General features: G+C 36.5%; 1 protein-coding gene across 6 annotated transcripts in view; it reads right to left on the reverse strand.

The window, feature by feature from the left end:
• Positions 1-4,815: 4,815 nt before the first annotated feature.
• LOC134665327 (syntaxin-1A) overlaps positions 4,816-18,529 on the reverse strand; it is an 81,505-nt gene continuing 67,791 nt past the window's right edge. For 2 of the 6 annotated variants that reach the window (XM_063522256.1, XM_063522253.1), the window contains exon 8: positions 12,515-17,570. In XM_063522256.1, coding sequence (XP_063378326.1) covers positions 17,493-17,570 — 78 coding nt within the window. In that variant the 3' untranslated portion in view covers positions 12,515-17,492. Of the gene's footprint in view, positions 9,678-11,991; positions 12,098-12,203; positions 12,296-12,514; positions 17,571-18,529 lie in introns of those variants that run through there. The other 4 variants (XM_063522252.1, XM_063522255.1, XR_010098356.1 and 1 more) reach the window with 4 other exon arrangements.

The following is an 18,529-nucleotide window of genomic DNA, read 5'->3' on the forward strand; positions in this document are numbered from 1 at the left end:
GATTCACGCGCATAGTCTGGAGGAGGCTAAAGGCTTAACGATACCTAAAATGACCAAAAACGCTTTTATTCTTTATTGTGGTTATCAGATCACAATTTTATAGTCACGCCCCAGCAGGGAACCAAGGGAAAGTTCAGATATTTAATTAAAATACATAAATACCTCCTAAAATAGGTGTTCCGCAATAATTGAATTATATTATTATATTATAATATATTCATTATCCATTAGCATTTCAATAATGTTTATGTTTAACGAAGATATTGAAGCTTCAATTAATCGCTATTTCGTTCCGCTGTGTAGCGTTTATCGATATATAACATGATTAAAATCGACTTTTCACATCCCTAAAAGAGCACACATATACGCTTTTACGCACACATACACAGGGTGGGCGCATCAAGAAAGGCAACACTTGATTTGAAGTCCGCCTTGTCAACAGTATGGTTGTCCTTTTTTGACAAACGGCATTTTAAAAGAGCGAGGTGAGAGAAATGATACTAGTTGCTGCGTCGTGAAAGAGAACAGAAAAGGTTGGGCCCTTGGACTTGACACTACCGATTTATCTCACTATAATAAGAATCTTGTTGAAGTTGCGCGCTTAAAGGCCGTAACACACTATCGCACCGATCCGAGAAAGAGATATCTGTTTCTCGCTCTCACTTATGGGTGCGACGCACCAAGGTCGCGGTGCGGTGCGATAGTGTGTTACCACTTTAAGAATCGAAACAAAAAAACCGTAAATTCAAAACTATGGTTACACATTTCCGTCAGTAGAAATGAGCGGCAAATTTAAAAAATGTAGGCGCGAAGGGGTTATTTTTTATAGAGAAAAATTTGAATTTCGCACCTTTGACACCGCACCGCACTGACTTAATGGGTTTGCCAGAGTATAAAGGTATTTTTTTGGTATCTCGCCTTTTCACTTTCCTAAACACAAATTTGGAAGCAAATACCAGTGGCCTATTTTATAAAGCTACAAGTTACAATTTACAAGCGGAAGTCCCTTTCTAACCCTATGTGTTAGAACGAGACTTCCGCTTGTAAATTGTAACTTGTAGCTTTATACAATAGGCCACAGGGGGGGGACACTCGGAACATAGTTAACGTCAGTAAAGATGGCGGATGACGGCGTCAATTTAGAAAGAAAGAAAAATTGCGTAAAGCAGACTTCCGATTATGCAAACTACGCTTCGAGCAACACCGGCTTCCGACACGTCGGAAGGGAGGGGCCCAAGCGATATCTCACCGTACAAATCTTTCTGCCATTTTTCGCGGGGGGAAGGTGCACACCAAAGAGTAAAGTAAGTATATAGGTAAAGAGAGCCCTCTTGAAGCATTTTATGGAAACCCATTTGAAAGCACCATCTCTGATTTGCTTCCGAAACTACCTATGTATGTGTGAGTGCACATCTACATATGCATTCGTACGTGTACTTTCGTCCTACATAATATTATGTCTACTTGGGCGGTTTACAAGTCAAATATTTTGTTTGATTTCTTGTAACTTATTAAAGGTTTTTGATTACAAGATATCAAACAAATAAAATGACTCGTAAACCGCCCAAGTAGACCTAATATTATATATAATATAGAAAAGGTTTTAAAGAGTGGAATGAATATAACAGAAACATAATAGTAAGTAATAGTAAAGTATTTTATTGCCTTCAATTTGGTATATACAGATAGTACCTATTAATAGCAGGAATCTACCGCTTGCAGCTTCTGACTCTATATCCATTGTCTAAGCAGGTACCTCCATAATATGCGCTCCAGTTCCTCCCACGACGTGTCTTTAGCGGAATCAAGACGCACGATTTTTTGCAGAATGTCATAGAACATGTTTGTCGTGACCAAAATTAAAATTGCAATATTATAGTTTCGAACTTATACACAGGTCCTTTTCATCGCTATTTGCAGTGAGCGCTAACGATGGAATTTTTCATTTTTCGTTCGAGAATATCTAAACCTCCCGGCATTTTCTTGAGCACTATTAAAAATTTTAAACCTCCAGGTGTTGTAATATTGGGAGGCTAATTTCCCTATTTTCGTATTTAATGCTTGCTCCATTTTTACTCGGTTACACTTTAAAATTAATAGAGAATAATTATCTTATATAATTTGTTTACGACATTTATTTTGGTCTGATAAGTAAACAACAGTTGCTAAGTAACCAACATTATAAATAAAGAAAGGTCTTGACAAACTAGGTATGTAACCTTCTCAATGTTGTATTCATGCCTTAAAATTGTATCAATTTTATAGTGACACATCTAATGACGTAGTTTGCATAATCGGAAGTCTGCTTTACGCAATTTTTCTTTCTTTCTAAATTGACGCCATCATCCGCCATCTTTACTGACGTTAACTATGTTCCGAGTGTCCCCCCCCTGGTGCACACAGTCGCACTTGTCACACACTTACATACAAAATCCAATCAGAGGCCCTACCGCGAACCACGTTCGACGTGTTGCCTCTCTATGGCACTTGTAAATTCATACGTAAGTGTGACAGGGAGGCAACACGTCAAACGTGGTTCGCGGTAGGCCCTCTGTAATGACGACACAAATACATAGAAAATGACACACGTCAAAGACAAATCTTGCAAACCTCGATCTCTTTTTGTGTACGGACGAGTGACTAGTGTCACAACACGCCCACTAACACATTTTCGTTGAAGTATGTCATTGTATTCTGAGAGATGAGAAGTCGGATTTGTCGCTCGACCGATCCGTAATTTGTACTGAGCGAGCAAAATCGATAAATCCAACAATTACTCGAGACTAAAATATAATAATTGTATTTAAATGTATTTAAACGTATGATATGTAAAAAAAAATATTAAATGTGAAATGTAACACTTTCTTTTTGTAAATTTGATGTCCCCGACCTCTTTTTATAGCAAAAAACCGAGCAAACGGGCATTTTTGTGCAGCAGTGTTCACGCGCGCGTCTGGACTCGGTCTAGTGAAAAATCCAAGTGCAACTAGTTTTATTACCCGCGGTAGATTATATTGACGCGCTAATCTTGTACCTCGGCAGAGGGGAAATAGTGCGAATGCCGCCTCCCTTCTGTGTTGCTCGAAGAAACTACGTCATTAGATGTGTCACTATAAAATTGATACAATTTTAAGGCATTAATACAACATTGAGAAGGTTACATACCTAGTTTGTCAAGACCTTTCTTTATTTGTAATGTTGGTTACTTAGCAACTGTTGTTTACTTGTCAGACCAAAATAAATGTCGTAACTCGTAAACAAATTATATAAGATAATTATTCTCTATTAATTTTAAAGTGTAACCGAGTAAAAATGGAGCAAGCATTAAATACGAAAATAGGGAAATTAGCCTCCCAATATTACAACACCTGTGGCCCATTTTATAAAGCTACAAGTTACAATTTACAAGCGGAAGTCTCTTTCTAACCCTATGTGTTAGAACGAGACTTCCGCTTGTAAATTGTAACTTGTAGCTTTATAAAATAGGCCACTGGAGGTTTAAAATTTTTAATAGTGCTCAAGAAAATGCCGGGAGGTTTAGATATTCTCGAAAGAAAAATGAAAAATTCCATCGTTAGCGCTCACTGCAAATAGCGATGAAAAGGACCTGTGTATAAGTTCGAAACTATAATAGTGAAATTTTAATTTTGGTGACGACAAACATGTACTATGACAATCTGCAAAAAATCGTGCGTCTTGATTCCGCTAAAGACACGTCGTGGGAGGAACTGGAGCGCATATTATGGAGGTACCTGCTTAGACAATGGATATAGAGTCAGAAGCTGCAAGCGGTAGATTCCTGCTATTAATAGGTACTATCTGTATATACCAAATTGAAGGCAATAAAATACTTTACTATTACTTACTATTATGTTTCTGTTATATTCATTCCACTCTTTAAAACCTTTTCTACATAATATTAGGTCTACTTGGGCGGTTTACAAGTAAATTTTTTGTTTGACTTCTTGTAAACAATACAGTTATTTGTTACAAGAAACCAATCAAAAAATGGACTTTTAAACCGACCAAGTAGACCTAATATTATGTGGGACAAAAGTACACGTATGGATGCATATGTAGTTGTACACGCACACATACATACTTAGTTCCCGGGGAGAATCAGAGATGGCGCTTTCAAATGAGTTTCCATAAAATGCTTCAAGAGGGCTCTCTTTACCTATTATACTTACTTTACTCTTTGGCAAATACCGTTCGAAAAGGTCCTCGATTGAATTACATACCAATATAATAATAACTCCGCCTGGTAACCATTATAGAGTTAGACCAAGAATAGTCTGCAGCGATTTCGATAGCCCACGTAGTGCAAGTGTTATTTATATATCATAATTTCATAGAAGTTTGACGTTTAAAATAACACTTGCACTGCGTGGGCTATCAAATTAGCTGCAGACTTTTCTTGGTCTAACTCTAGCTAGCCTCATTAGATATTTAAGTTTTGACGTACATTCAGCAATAAATACTATACGCTTAGCTACTTTGCGTACAAACTTCTATCACTTCTATGGGGTTACCTTACGTTACGCTATCATCAATTCTGTAGGAAATCTCGACAAATGAATGCGTAGTAGATGCATATCAATTGTATTTCTAAGAATCGAATGTTAAGAGTTGTCGCACGTGATTAAAGATGATCATGATAGGGATGTATTTAGCAAAAGTGATCGGATCGTTAACTTTTATTGTACTTACTTATTATAAGTTCCATAGTTTGCTGCTCATGACGTTGATGACGCTACTTAATTGTGGTTGATGCAATGGCACTAAGCATTAAAGGGCTTTGAAATAAAACAAGTGTTACAGCAGAAAACACCGTTTATTTTATAATTATGAGAGAACTTCAGATTGATAACCTACGTACAGAATATGACTATAAAAACCAATCTAACTTGAATTTTACATGTGTCCAGAATCTCACTGTTAATTTCATAATACAATAGTTTATAACTGTTACAATTTCAGGAGGATTAGTGTTCCTTTACAAGATTACAAGACGATTTTTTTATCATTAAGAGGAATACAATTTTGATATAAATTTTGAAATACTTATATAAGTACAAGAAACTTCCGTAAAACGGAACTATGCTATTTCAACATTTTTGATTAAACTAAGTATAAAAAATAACATGTTTTAAAATAAATATAAACTCTAATATATTTTTAATGTCTCACATCATTTAACGCGAAGCAACATCAAATAGTCGGAAATAAAGCACAAATCGAGAGAACGTTGAAAGTTTTATAAACATTTACCTACGAATTGAAGTCTAGCGACTCTACGTTAACTCTTGAAGGACTGCGGGAGTCGTAGCAGTCAGGGTAGAGGCAGGCCGTCACAAACACTTTACTCACTGGGCATTAACTTGCTTACCGGTTATATGCCCAGCAGGTAAACTGGCTATATTTCGTACCCAAACCCTAACCGAATAGCTCGCGCCAAAAGCGGAGCAGACTGTGAATATGCACTACAGCTAAACACAGACTTTTATACAACTGAGTTAGGACCAGGGTTCAAATCAATCTATGGTATTGTATCAAAATATATATTACTATGCGCCTAGTGTAGCAACGGGAGTATAATGGGTAAGTTGCATTATGATTTTTGTAAGGTAAACGATTTTTTTTTTTCAATTATCCTTTAGCGGTATCTTTATCTTTATTGTGGACACCTTTGCACACGACAGTTAATTATTTTTTGTCAAATGCCATTTATACTAAAGTTGGTACCATAACTTTGCATATCCTACTAAGTAATATAAAAGTCGCTGCCTAATAGAAGAGCACCTTAACCGCACTGTAAGTGGATATAACATTGCTTTTATAATACTGGGTAATACTTCTAACACTGCCAATGAGTGATTTTTTAATTTGTGTTTAGAGCAGCGTAGGTATAATAATGAAATGAAATTGGAATCTAGACTATAGCGTCGTTTAGAACACTTGCAGGTGAATGTCGATTAGGTACCTACCGAAGTACCTACCTACAACGCGATATTATGGCCCAATTGCATAAACTAATTTCATTAGGTATTGGTCACATTAAGTCACTTTCAAGCGGTGTGCCCTAATGTGGTATTATCGCAAAAGGATGTTTATGCAATTGAGCGGGTGTATAACTTATGTAATAAAAGGGAAATTCAGGCCAAAACTGATGGCAGTTAGTGAATTATTTGTAGCTAGACTAATCAATAAATAGCGGCTCTATAATTTGAATGATTCTAGACTTTCCTGGCCGAGTTGCAAAAACTCCGAAAAATTCGATTTGGTAACATTATTGAAGATTTTAAACCTCTTTCAGTTCGGAAAAGGGGTTGTATAAGGTACCTAATAAAAAGAGTATGAACGGGGTTGATATACTTAGTCTTAAAACTTTACAAGGAATCAAGCTTCTCGGAGCATAACAAGAGCCGCGAAAAATATGTTGACCTCGTATTAAAAAAGGCATATTTCTATGAGGAGTAGATAAATAATAAATATCATAGAGTAACCTTTTGGAAATGCATCAGGATACCTAATATTATTCATCATCTTCGTTGCTCTTTAAATTCCTTTTTATACAATTATGGAGAAGATAAAATACATGTTTAGAGGACTGATTTGTAGGTTAAATCTTGTTTACGATCGCTACAGACGTGTACATTGTTTCCCATAAATATGTAGTACTGTAGTAGGTACATTTAATAAACTGTCGAGCGCCTCTGTCGCGGGCGGGACCCGCGCGGGCGGCCGGCGCGCTCCCGCCTCTATAACAAACGCAACAGAAACGCTCCCAAAACGTCACATTGGAACAAAAACTCCAAAGAAGCCTAATAAACATAGTACTGTAATTACGTCTGGATTACCTTTAACACTTACTAGCTATCGTCTGTTAATGTAATAAAATGCTATATGAATTGACACATAAGTATATAAACTATACTAATTGTGTACTTATACAAAATTAGCAATCCAATCAACAATGCATACTATTGATTATTAAAATATCTATGCTTTACGATAAGATTGAGATTTTGTTAGAACGCTCGCCGCCGTGCCTCACAAGCGTCCGAACCGAGCAATAAACGCGCGATAGTCGTGCGAGAATCGGACGGTGCGGTTCCGCGAGGCGCGCGGCTTGATTGAACACGAGAACGCCACATTATGTACACTAGTAACCGAAGAATACAACTGCAATATTACGATTAATATTATCAGATTATTAAGATCATTGAAAGCCGACTAGAAGTTTGGTTATGCCTACTCTAACATTTTATTTTACAAAACACTATACGGGAGCGAAGAGGTTTGCCGCTTGCGCCGCAAAGCCCCACGTCCCGCGGCGGGAGCGTCTCCGCGTGACTTGTGCGATGTGTTCGGCGGGCTCGAGGCTCAGCTCCGGGCTCAGGGCTCAGGGCTAGCGCACCGCTAGTCACTACCACTAACTTTACTTTGGTGTCAGGTACGCGGCCTCGGCGAGGGGGCCCGACGAGGCCAATAATATAATATACTTAGCCTAAGATACGATGAGTTGAGATGCATCTAGCTAGTGTCAGCGCGATGTAAGGTCGGATGCCGTGTCGGAGCCGGCTCGCGGGGAAGACAAGCGGGACAATTGACTGGCGAGTGGAAACATGCGACTGACCTCACTTTATAATGAAACTACTGAGAGAAAAGGAATTACCTAATTTCTCTACGGTTACGAAGGCAACTAGATGAAATCCTACTCTTAAGGATAAAAATCTAATTATGTAAACTAGTTATAAATTAACATTGCTTTACGTTGTTCCATACGCAACTGCACTTCAAGAATTTTGCTTGGTCGTCGAGCTAGAGGGCTTGGCGCCGCCGGCGGCGGACTTAGGGCCGTTAGACGCTCTCTGTCAACCGCGACGATCAAGCACTGTTCAGTGGTCACCTTCACTCTCACATTTTTTGTAACCATCAGGTTTCTTTAACATTACACTTATTTTCTTAGGAGAATGCTAATACGTGTTGGTGCTTAATATTTTCGAGTGTTTTCTTTTCTAGGAAAATATAGGTAACGTTACGAACACAAAATACTGTTTCAATACCTATAAGTACCTACTTGCATCTCTGAAGACTGGTACTTCGAATTTATTAAAATGTATATCCTAGCTACACCAGCTACGTAGATACATTATGGATTACTGTACAATGAAGGGGGTCTTAAGAGTAAGAAACAAAATTTAATTTTCAACTACGATTCTGATTTGAAAGCGTCGAGACAATTTAAACGAGTGTCTATTTATGAAAGTTTAAAATTACTCTTACGGTTTATTAAAAGTTACATCCACAATAACAATTCATTAATTATAATTTATAATGTTAAAGTTAACTAAACAACAACTGCATCTACTATCACACATTCGAAAGTTAAAAACAATTTTACAATTGTAATCGAATATCATTATTGCTACGGCGACGGCACGCCGGCGCGATATGCTCTGATGAGGCGCGGCGGCGCCGGGCCCGCCGCGCCGGCGACCGGAGCGGGCTGACCGGCGGCCCGGCGGCCGCGCCACCTCTGTTTGTACTGTGCGCCGTGGCCTACCCTCCTCTCCAAGCAACCAAGCTGGACTAGGCCACTTGCGCGATCGACACTCCCACTAACATCCTCCTACTGACGACACGATTTCCCCCTACAATATTCGGCCCTCGGCCTAATCGAGCCTTATTTGGCGAAGTATCAATATCTACACCTAATGCTTGAACATCGTCCGTTTTGTGGTTATTACAAATCTTCGGTTAAAAATACTGATTACATTTTTCGATCGGCGTCGCCGCTTGTTATACTGCCATTATTTTGATTTTATGTTTGTAGAAATTGCTGATTACATTATCTTAGATACGAGTATGATATTAAATCATAACTATCTTCATGGCAAGTTTACGAACATCGTAACTGGAGCTTTTAAGCTTCAAGTTAGCCAACGTTTTAAACTTATTCCACAGGATGGTGTTTATTTTTTTAATAATTATTTAACATGAAGCCTGCAGTGGACATTGAAAAATAGACTGCCTAAATATTTCCTTTTCTGATAATGTTATGAACTATAAGTATACGTTATAACTATATTCAAGTGGAGTAATACTTCCTAATTTATGCATTTTATGAACGATTCAGTATGCACACAAAATAGCCTCTGACAATCACAGCAATAGTGGGATACAGAAATCACTGTGTGACGTTTCTTAAATCTTAACATGTCCAGTCAAATCCTATTTTGAGTACCTATATAAGTTTTACATGTAAAGAATGTATGCAACTTGTGGATTAACTGTTAATTATACATATAACTATTGCCCCATTACACAAACGTTCAAATAAAATGCTTAAATATGTTCCGTGCTTCAACTTTGCGTATGAAACATTCGCATTATAAACGTTTGGGCAGCTGGGGATGTAAATAAATATGGCTGTTGGTTTGACATTAGAGCCAAAAGTAGCATGGCGTAGCATTGTCGCAAGTGTTTGAAGCCACAATGATTTGCTGATTACTAACATGTGTTTATAGATAAGAATACATTTGAACGTTACTAGTGGCAACAAATGAAACGTTACGATGGTTACTGACGAGCGCCGCGAAGCAGCGACAGGCGGGCGGGTCGCAGGCGCCGGCACACGCGACGATGATCCTTTGCATGGCGATCCTGCAAGCGTACACACGCGGTAAGACACACGGCGGGGCGTCATGATATACACAATATATCATATTATATTACAAGAAATACCCTATCAATTAATCATGTTATCTCACCGAATGTAAAAAGTAAGTGCTTTTAGATATATAGTTTGGGTGGTGGAAATTGACATGAGAAAACTTTCGTGGAAGTGTTAGTTATAGATGTAAAAGTACAGTATAGTATTAGAAAAGTATTTTAGACATGAAGAAAATTTATCGATTTAAGCCACCAATTCAACGTACGTTGGTGGATCTAAAAACTATTAATTAAATCTTTCAAATGTTATCTAGTAAATAGACGCAGAGTTTTCACGGGTTTAAGAAAGAGTGAAGATAATTCAGTCCGTATAATGACTCATTAAAATAAGCCAGGCCATCCCCGTTACCACCATACATTGAACTGACGGGTAACAAACACAATATGTGTTTAAAGACTAAACTATAATAACAGTTTGTAGATTAATAGTTCAATCGCACGGGAACATCCATTGAATATGGTTGTAAGAACGATGCAAAAGCCAATATACCTAACTAATTTATTATTTAAATATCTTAAATTTTAGTCTTCGTTTATCAATTTCGGGTAAGTGATCTTATAAAAATAAGCAAAACTGGTTTAGTTAAATTACCCTTTCAGATCAAGTTAATTTTGACAAAAAAATGTAGATTAATGGAACTCAAACTGATTTATATAGACCCGACGGACCATCTATGGATGTTTCCGTGAAAAGTAGAATGTATAATGCGACTGCTTCGCTTGTGTAAGTTATAAGGACAGAAAACATTTAACATAACATAAAGAGAAACATTATTTTAGAGCGGGTTTTTCTATTGTCACGTAAAGCTTAACTGAATAAATGGCACGGTCGCCATGCGACGACATGTGAAGAGTAATTAACAAAATGAAAGTTCTCAAGATTTAACTCACTCACGCTACTCGGACAAATAAAATAACCCGATCATCAGAGACACAGATATATTGGATATTGGTATATGTAGTACCTAAATACGGTGCGGGATAAGAAAAGTGCATGGATTTGAAAAGTCAGCCAGAGTAAAATCCAAAATACGTATACATAATTAACTACTACTGCTATACAAGGACTATTTTGCAGTAAAGTAAGACTGCGTAGTTAGTGTGTAGTAATAGACTGGGCAGATAAATATGAGCAGTAAAATAAAGATTCAAAATTTTGTTTTAAAATTTTACAAAAAATACTAATGATTGGTCGACAATGCACGACGAGACATGCACAAATGTCATTTAATGCGAATTGTCCTCATGTCAGACGATTTAGCTTTTATAGTTACTAATTTTGTCAGCTCAAAAAAGCGTCTTTTTGCTTGTGGTGTGTGTGAATCGTCCATTATGATCATACTAATCGTCGTAGTAATAAAATCTGCTCATTTAATTACTTGCCCATATGATATCATACGTATTTGGCTGTCAAATTTTCTACCTACATACTTCATTATAAATAAAAATTAAAAACAAGAGTTAATATATAAGAGATACATTTGTATATCTAAGATGAAGCCATTTACATTGAGGCGTTAGTCTGTCAATCCCTAATCTAAAGTCAAAACTAAAAGCACTCGTGTATGTTCATGCTTGTCTGCTGTATGATACTGTATAGGATACAGTTAAGACTCGATAGGCGTTTATATAGTCGATAGTGATTTTCACTTAGCGCTTTACATCTCTTTAAACGTTAAGTATCGTGTTCGTTGTAATAATGGTATGTAAGTATACGTAGTAAATGCTTAGATGTATTGCGCCGAATGAAAAAATCAGGGCTCACAGATTATTACTCAATTCCATACGTTCCAAAACTTGAATCGGATCGTAATATGATGTAATCACCTCGGAATGTGTAAAAAGACACCATAACTCAGAAGATAAGCGGACGTTTTATAAAAAAAAAATCTGCGAGCCGTGATTCGAATGTGAATATGCTGTCACAGTGTAGATACATGATTTATTGGTGGTTTTTCGTTCAGCGTAGTATTCTTTTGTAATGTCAATTGGTCTTCCAATTATTTATTTAAAACGGATTTTTGTTTATTAATTTCAACCCCAATTATTTATTTATAAGAACATATATCTAATCTGGACCAAATACAATTTTTGATCCAATATGAGCGCCGCATCAAGGCAGATTCTAAGTTTGCTATAATGTAACTATAATGAACGTTTAATCCGACGATGTCAGCGCAGCCTCTACTCATTCATTATCAAAAACTCTAATTATGAATGCCGTCTATGAAGCCCAAGTAAATATTCGCAAACCTGCCCCCGGGCCCCGTTCGACCGTTTAAAGGAAGAAGGTTTTATACACGTAGCCGGTCGCGAGAAGGGCGAGCACGAGCAGACACAGCAGAATCATTATCTTCTTCTGCACATTGAACAAACACAACACTTATTAGATATCTAGCAGTGGGAGCGAGCGCGCGCGGCCGCCACGCGGCCGCGGGCGCTCGCGGCGGCGAGTTACCTTTGAGCATTGTCGGAGGAGCTAGTAGAAGTAGCTGGACACGTAGCCGACGACGACCAGCCCCAGTATCAGCAAGCACACTAGGATCATGATCTTCTTCTGTAGGCGGCCGGCGGCGAGCATGCAACATTACGCTTTAGACATGTCCGGGCGAGCGCCGCGCGCCGCCCTCTCCGTAATAATAAATAATTAAACGGTGGAAACTAATCAAAACCGCTATCTACTATGAACGATCAGAAGTGGGTGCGTCCTTTGCCTCGGTCTTACAATTAGGTATCGTATTAGAAACGGGAGAGTTAAAATAAAATAAAAAAGAAATAAAATAAATATAATATTATTTTCAAAAGTTCTTACTATTATTATTTACATCTTGAGTAAACATTAAAACGTTTCTTTATTTATAATTTGTATAAACAATGTGGGTCGCCGCGCCCGTTGCACGGGCAGTAATATTAGCGAAATTAAGACATAACCTCTTAATAAAATTTTAACTTTATTATTAAGTAACTAATAATAAACAATAATGTTGAATGGCATTAAATTATATTTCACAGTCTTTCGATTAATTATTTATAACGCGTGACAAGCTGTACGTGAATATGTTTTATGACGCCTTTGTAGAGCTACAAAGAAGTTATCAGCTAAACAATATACCATAATTTATTTGTTAATCACAAGTTAACAATAATAATACAAGATATTCAACTAAAGAAGAAACAAACTGTATTCTCCTACATAGAAATTTTACTTCGTTTAAATATATTTTAAGAAAAAATGCTGGTATTAAATGCAGTTTAGCAAGAGAATACTTGTATATGAAACAGTACTTTAAATATCTATCAAATTAATAACAGAATAATGTAGCACACAGCTTAAAATACCTTGGTATAACAGGACTAAAAGTGTATATTTAACCAACACTACAACTCAATCGGCAATTAAAAAATATAATAGAATATAAAATATAAGTAATGAAATCATTAATTTTTAGCAATTGTGAATATAAGAGTAAATAAAACAGATCTTCTAAACTATTTACACAAGTGACTTGTGCCACGTGTATCATCGACGTCCAATAATCTTTTAACAAATAAGCTGAAACCACACTTATTTAAATTCGTTTGCTTTTTTATTATTCCTTAAATTAATAGAACGATATGCAAAATATTAAAATTATTAATATAAGACAATACTGGTGTCGATCTCATAGTGATTGACTCAACAAAATCTAAACATATTGACTAATCACTAAATCTCAATATCCCGACTAACAGTACAGCAATGTACTTTTAGTGCATAAAAAGAGACTGAGAAAAAACAATTTTAATTAAGAAATAAGCGAATAAATACCTAACCTCATCTACTTATTAGATTTGTGCGTGATTACATTAATATATTACAAATATTAAATAAATTATATTAGCTTGTTCTCAAATCAACAGCGGGAAGCATGAATAATTATTAAGTTAATGTACCTACTTAAAATACTCCCGGTCACAAATTGTGATGTTTTTATGTTTAACTAACAAAATCTATACTGCAAAACGTAATTCAAGACCAAAAAAAGTGAGACAATGTTGCCATTGCAATAATTTGTTTCTAAAATTGTAAATTCCTTTTGATAAATAATCACGCTAAGATAATTTATTCATTAGTAATTTTACTCCTACTATTTAAAAAAGTACTTTTATTTATTTATTTGTACATAAATACAAGACGCGCTAGTAAAAAAGTGGCAACATTTCTTACTTTTTTTGGTCTTAAATTACGTTTTGCAGTATAACAAGAATACAATTGTATTTACATAATTTATTATTTAAATTGTTAGCCGATTAAAATCGTATTTTTTGTCTAACAAAAAGTACCTATATTAACATCATTAGGTACAAAAGCGCCTGATGTCAACCGGTTTTTATTCTGCAAGCTACTATCAGCAAAGCGTTTGTTGAACAATATTTTTCAAAACATGTTTTTTTTTGTTACTTCAATAATTCTTGACAGCGTAATTCGTAAGACATTAATCTGGGCTATAACCGCGAAAATCGAAGTTCGTAAATTTCGGGCATTCTTCTCTGTCACCCTAATTACGCTTTCGTTGGAGTAAAAGAGAAAGATCCCCGCAATTTGCGAATTTCGGTTTTCGCGGTAGCCGCTCTGTGCCAACAAACCCTTCGCTCGCTATATTTTGCAGAATGACATCCATGGCAACATAGCAAAGCTATACGACGATTAACCTTAAGCACAATTCAATATTATTGCACTTCGCATTATATTGTCTTAAAATTGTTTATTAGGTACCGAACATTAATTTTTATCAATGACAATTCGAGTAAGAGGCAGTAATAAACAAGATATAATAACTACTAGTTTCAGCCACAATGTGAACGCTATAATAAATTTGTTATCGTATATTTAACAGGCTTTGCGCCATATGAATTGTTAATAGTTTTATACGTACGGTATTGGCATCATAAAAGTAATTAATCACATTGCGGCCTTTTCTTGGTGGAATATCACAAAATAAGAACATAGTTTATAAACCTGCCTACTGAACAGTAAATCACATTTACATAGTCTGTGAATTTATACTTTTGTGACAGACGGAAACGACAAGACATCCATGAGAAATACATTTCCAGTCTAAAATATTTTTTGGGAAAGTGATAGAACTGTAAAAAGCGCATCTGATCAATCAGATTATTTTGAATAACCTACTCAGGTAGCACCGTTCATTATGAGTAATAAGTACATTGTGGAATAAGGGCGATATTGCAAAAATTGTTAACGAAAGTCAATCAAGACTTAAGTTTACAATTTAACCCTTTGACCGCCGTTGGCATGTATACAAGACAACGATAGAACGATACACTGGCGCCGCTGTCTTGTATACAAGACACAAATTCAACCGCTCGGTAAATGTGAAAAAACATCAATTGTAGTATATTTTTACACTCGTGTTAATGTTTTAGGTCTTTGATTTTTAAAATAATAGCATTTAAAGCAGATAAATAAATCCATTCTTTAATAATAAGGCAATCAAAAAAATTGCTCTAGTTTTCAACGTTTTTCATGTTCCTCGTCGCCGTTGTCTTGTATACAAGACAGCTAGGGATGGGAATGTTAATTCGATATGAGAATATTAGAGATGCAACGGATAGTTGTTTGGCCGGATACTGGATATTCGGCCTGACCTTCGGCCGAATATCCGGTATCCGGCCGCCGAATATCGGCCAGCAGAGCTGCACCTACATTTCGGTTTTTCAGGTGCGCATTCTGCAGTTTTGACCTGTTTCTAAGTGAACGTTCGCGCGGACACATTTCTAGGTTTGAAATGAGTGCGCGTGCAAGTCAGTTGAATCTCTAAATTGTTTTAAAATAATAAACAAGTACGATTATGACCGTGACTGTTTCTTAAATCCAATTTGTTTACTCCAAAATCAAGCAATGGTACTATCCGGTATTCGGCCGGATAGTAGGGCACTATCCGGTATCCGGCCGGATATTAAAATACTGGCCGGATAGGGCGGATACCGGATAGTAACCGAATATCCGGTGCATCTCTAGAGAATATTCAGAATAAATATCAAGTGGCCAATCGGGTTTTATTTAAGCATTTGAATACCTGTTAAATGCCAATTGGTGATAACTAGTAACTAGAATACGTTAAACGAGAGAGAGACAGGCATAACTATAGCTGGAGTTCAGGGAACTTGTTCAGCTGTCCATAGTAGAGTCAGACAAGTAAATCTGCCCTTGTGGTCTATTTGCAGAACAAATGATTCATTTTGAGATGATAGTGTAGTGGGGAGTGATACCCTGCAGTGACCGCTTCGCACAAGAATGGTACCTACAGGCGGACGCTCGGACTAGTCAGTGTCGCCTAACTATGAGAATGTTATGTATTTGAAATTGACGAAAAATTATTATGGTAGGGAGGGTGTAATACGGGAACTGACAAGCTCTTCTAAGGAACATGTCGAATGTGAAACATGCATTCCCGAACATTTCTGATCCCCACCCTTACCCAATATTATTGTTCTTCACTCATTGACAATTCAATCCACGTGTCATTTTCCCCAATGCAGTTCCGGTACATTTATATTATCGACACACGATGCGCGGCTCTAACCATACGCTTATAAAGTTTACGTACCGACAAGCGCTTACGCCGTTGACCTAGAGACTATTATTACTTAATCCGCGCGGAAACGGTCCTTGTCGGTCTGCACTGCGGGCAGTCCATGCGCGCCGTTGTCATGTATACAAGACTTCTCGTAGAGCCTAGTGCGGTGATATTACGTCATGAATCGATATTGTTTAGAGGTTGTTTTTAATGATAAAGACTTTTATTTTTAACATTGTCGTGTGTAAAAAATATGTTAATTTTTGGCATTCTCGAAATAAATTAAAGTTGGTTAAGAACAAAGCCAAATTGAGAAGATTTTTACCATAAATTGTAAATATCGATATCACATTTTCCAATCCCTAAACTTTTTATTAGTTGTTTACTTAGAATTTACTCTGGCGTGTGAGTGAGCGTCTTTGCGGACTAGGTCCGGCGGCCAAAAGGTTAAAGATCGTCCGTGTTACACACAATGTTTTTCATCACATTTGCTAGAAATAAACACTTTTCTTAACCATCGTAAACAATTAAAATATTATTAAACCTCCTTGGGTCTCATGACTTAGTGCCAGTCGCACCATCCGCATTGACAGACTGATCAACGTCTTCTATATAACTAAAAAAATGTACTGCCTTGGGAGTAATAATTCATACAATACTGTACGCCACAGTGTGACATATCAACCTTTCAGCAAGTGTGATGAAAATAACATTAACATCTCCATAGATGTCTTTGTAGATGACAATAGGGCAGACTTTGAAATTGAAACTGTCGAAAATACTTGAAAACTAACCCAAACGGATTATTTTGGGTAGCTACAATTTTAGCAATAAAGGTAAATATTCTAATCAACCCGTAAATTTACTAACCCATCATTTGTCTACCCTTGCACCATCTACCGTCACCCGACACAAGTAACATGAACGTTCCCTAATGACTTTGGGCTGATTTAGACGGCGCACGAACTCGCATGCGATTTTAGTTACATTGCGGACTGTGGATTACGTCCAACCGACCAATCAAAACCCGCAATGGTATGAAACTCGCATGCGAGTTATCGCGTCGTCTAAATCAGCCTTAAGATGATAAAATTAAACAGTATACAGGCAAATATCATCGCCTCGTGATGACAACACCGTGTGCGTCCATGGCTCGTGGTTCACTTCTTTTGTCTAACTCAACGTGACAGCGAGGATAATTATTAGGATAACCAGCGTAACAGCGAGGCATATCATGATGAAGATCTTTTTCTGCAATGACAAGGGAAAAACAAAAGAAAATAAAATCAGTGTAACTGCGAAAAGCTGAAGGGCGTCGGGCAAATAAATGTTTGGTTTCTTGGGCTGGTATTGGCAGCAATAGTTTAAATAATAGTTTATTGACACGTTTCGTAATTCACGATAAGGTTAGCGATTTGTTGATTAATTCTGCATTTATTGTGATAGTAAAAATAACAATCTTAACTACTTCATAAAAATGAATCTGAATATATTTTAAAATATGGACTATTGGTTGATATTATTTAAACTAATGCTGCCTTAAATCTTGAGTGAACTCACTTGAGTTATATGACACGAGATTTCCAAGAAAAAAAGGAAATAATTAACTTGGAGCCGTGCAAAACTAATACGCATATGAATATGCCAGATGCTTGTGTTCGAAAGTGAGTAATAATATATTTTTAGGCAGTAAGATTTTTAAACATGCTTTTTAAGATGAAATAAAAAAAGATTTTAAGTGCCTATTCTGTCGTTATTTATTCATAAATATTTATACATAATAAGCTCATTGTACGTATATAACCGTCACCACTGCAGCCACATTGCGACATATATTTTAAATCAAACACAAATTTGTTTCAAACTACAGTAAATTTTCATAGAATACATTTTTCCAGTTTTTTTCATCTGGGGTATTTTACGTACTATTTAAGAAAATGTTAATAAATAAATCGCACGATGACTCAGTCATTCAATCAATGATATTGTGATGAGATACAAAAGATTAAAAACATGACAGAATCTATGGTATTTATCTGATTGGCCAACATGACCGAGTCAGGAGGGTTAGTTTACACTTTACGTTCAGTTAAATGCCTATAAAAATTACCATAGATCAGTAGAACTGAAAGGGCTAAAAATAGACCTCATAATTCTATCAGTTCTAGTCGAGTTTGAATTAGTAATTGATTGTTTTTAACTGTTCGTTT

The sequence above is a fragment of the Cydia fagiglandana genome, chromosome 6, assembly GCF_963556715.1.
Source record: "Cydia fagiglandana chromosome 6, ilCydFagi1.1, whole genome shotgun sequence".
In the NCBI taxonomy this organism is placed as follows: Eukaryota; Metazoa; Arthropoda; class Insecta; order Lepidoptera; family Tortricidae; genus Cydia; species Cydia fagiglandana.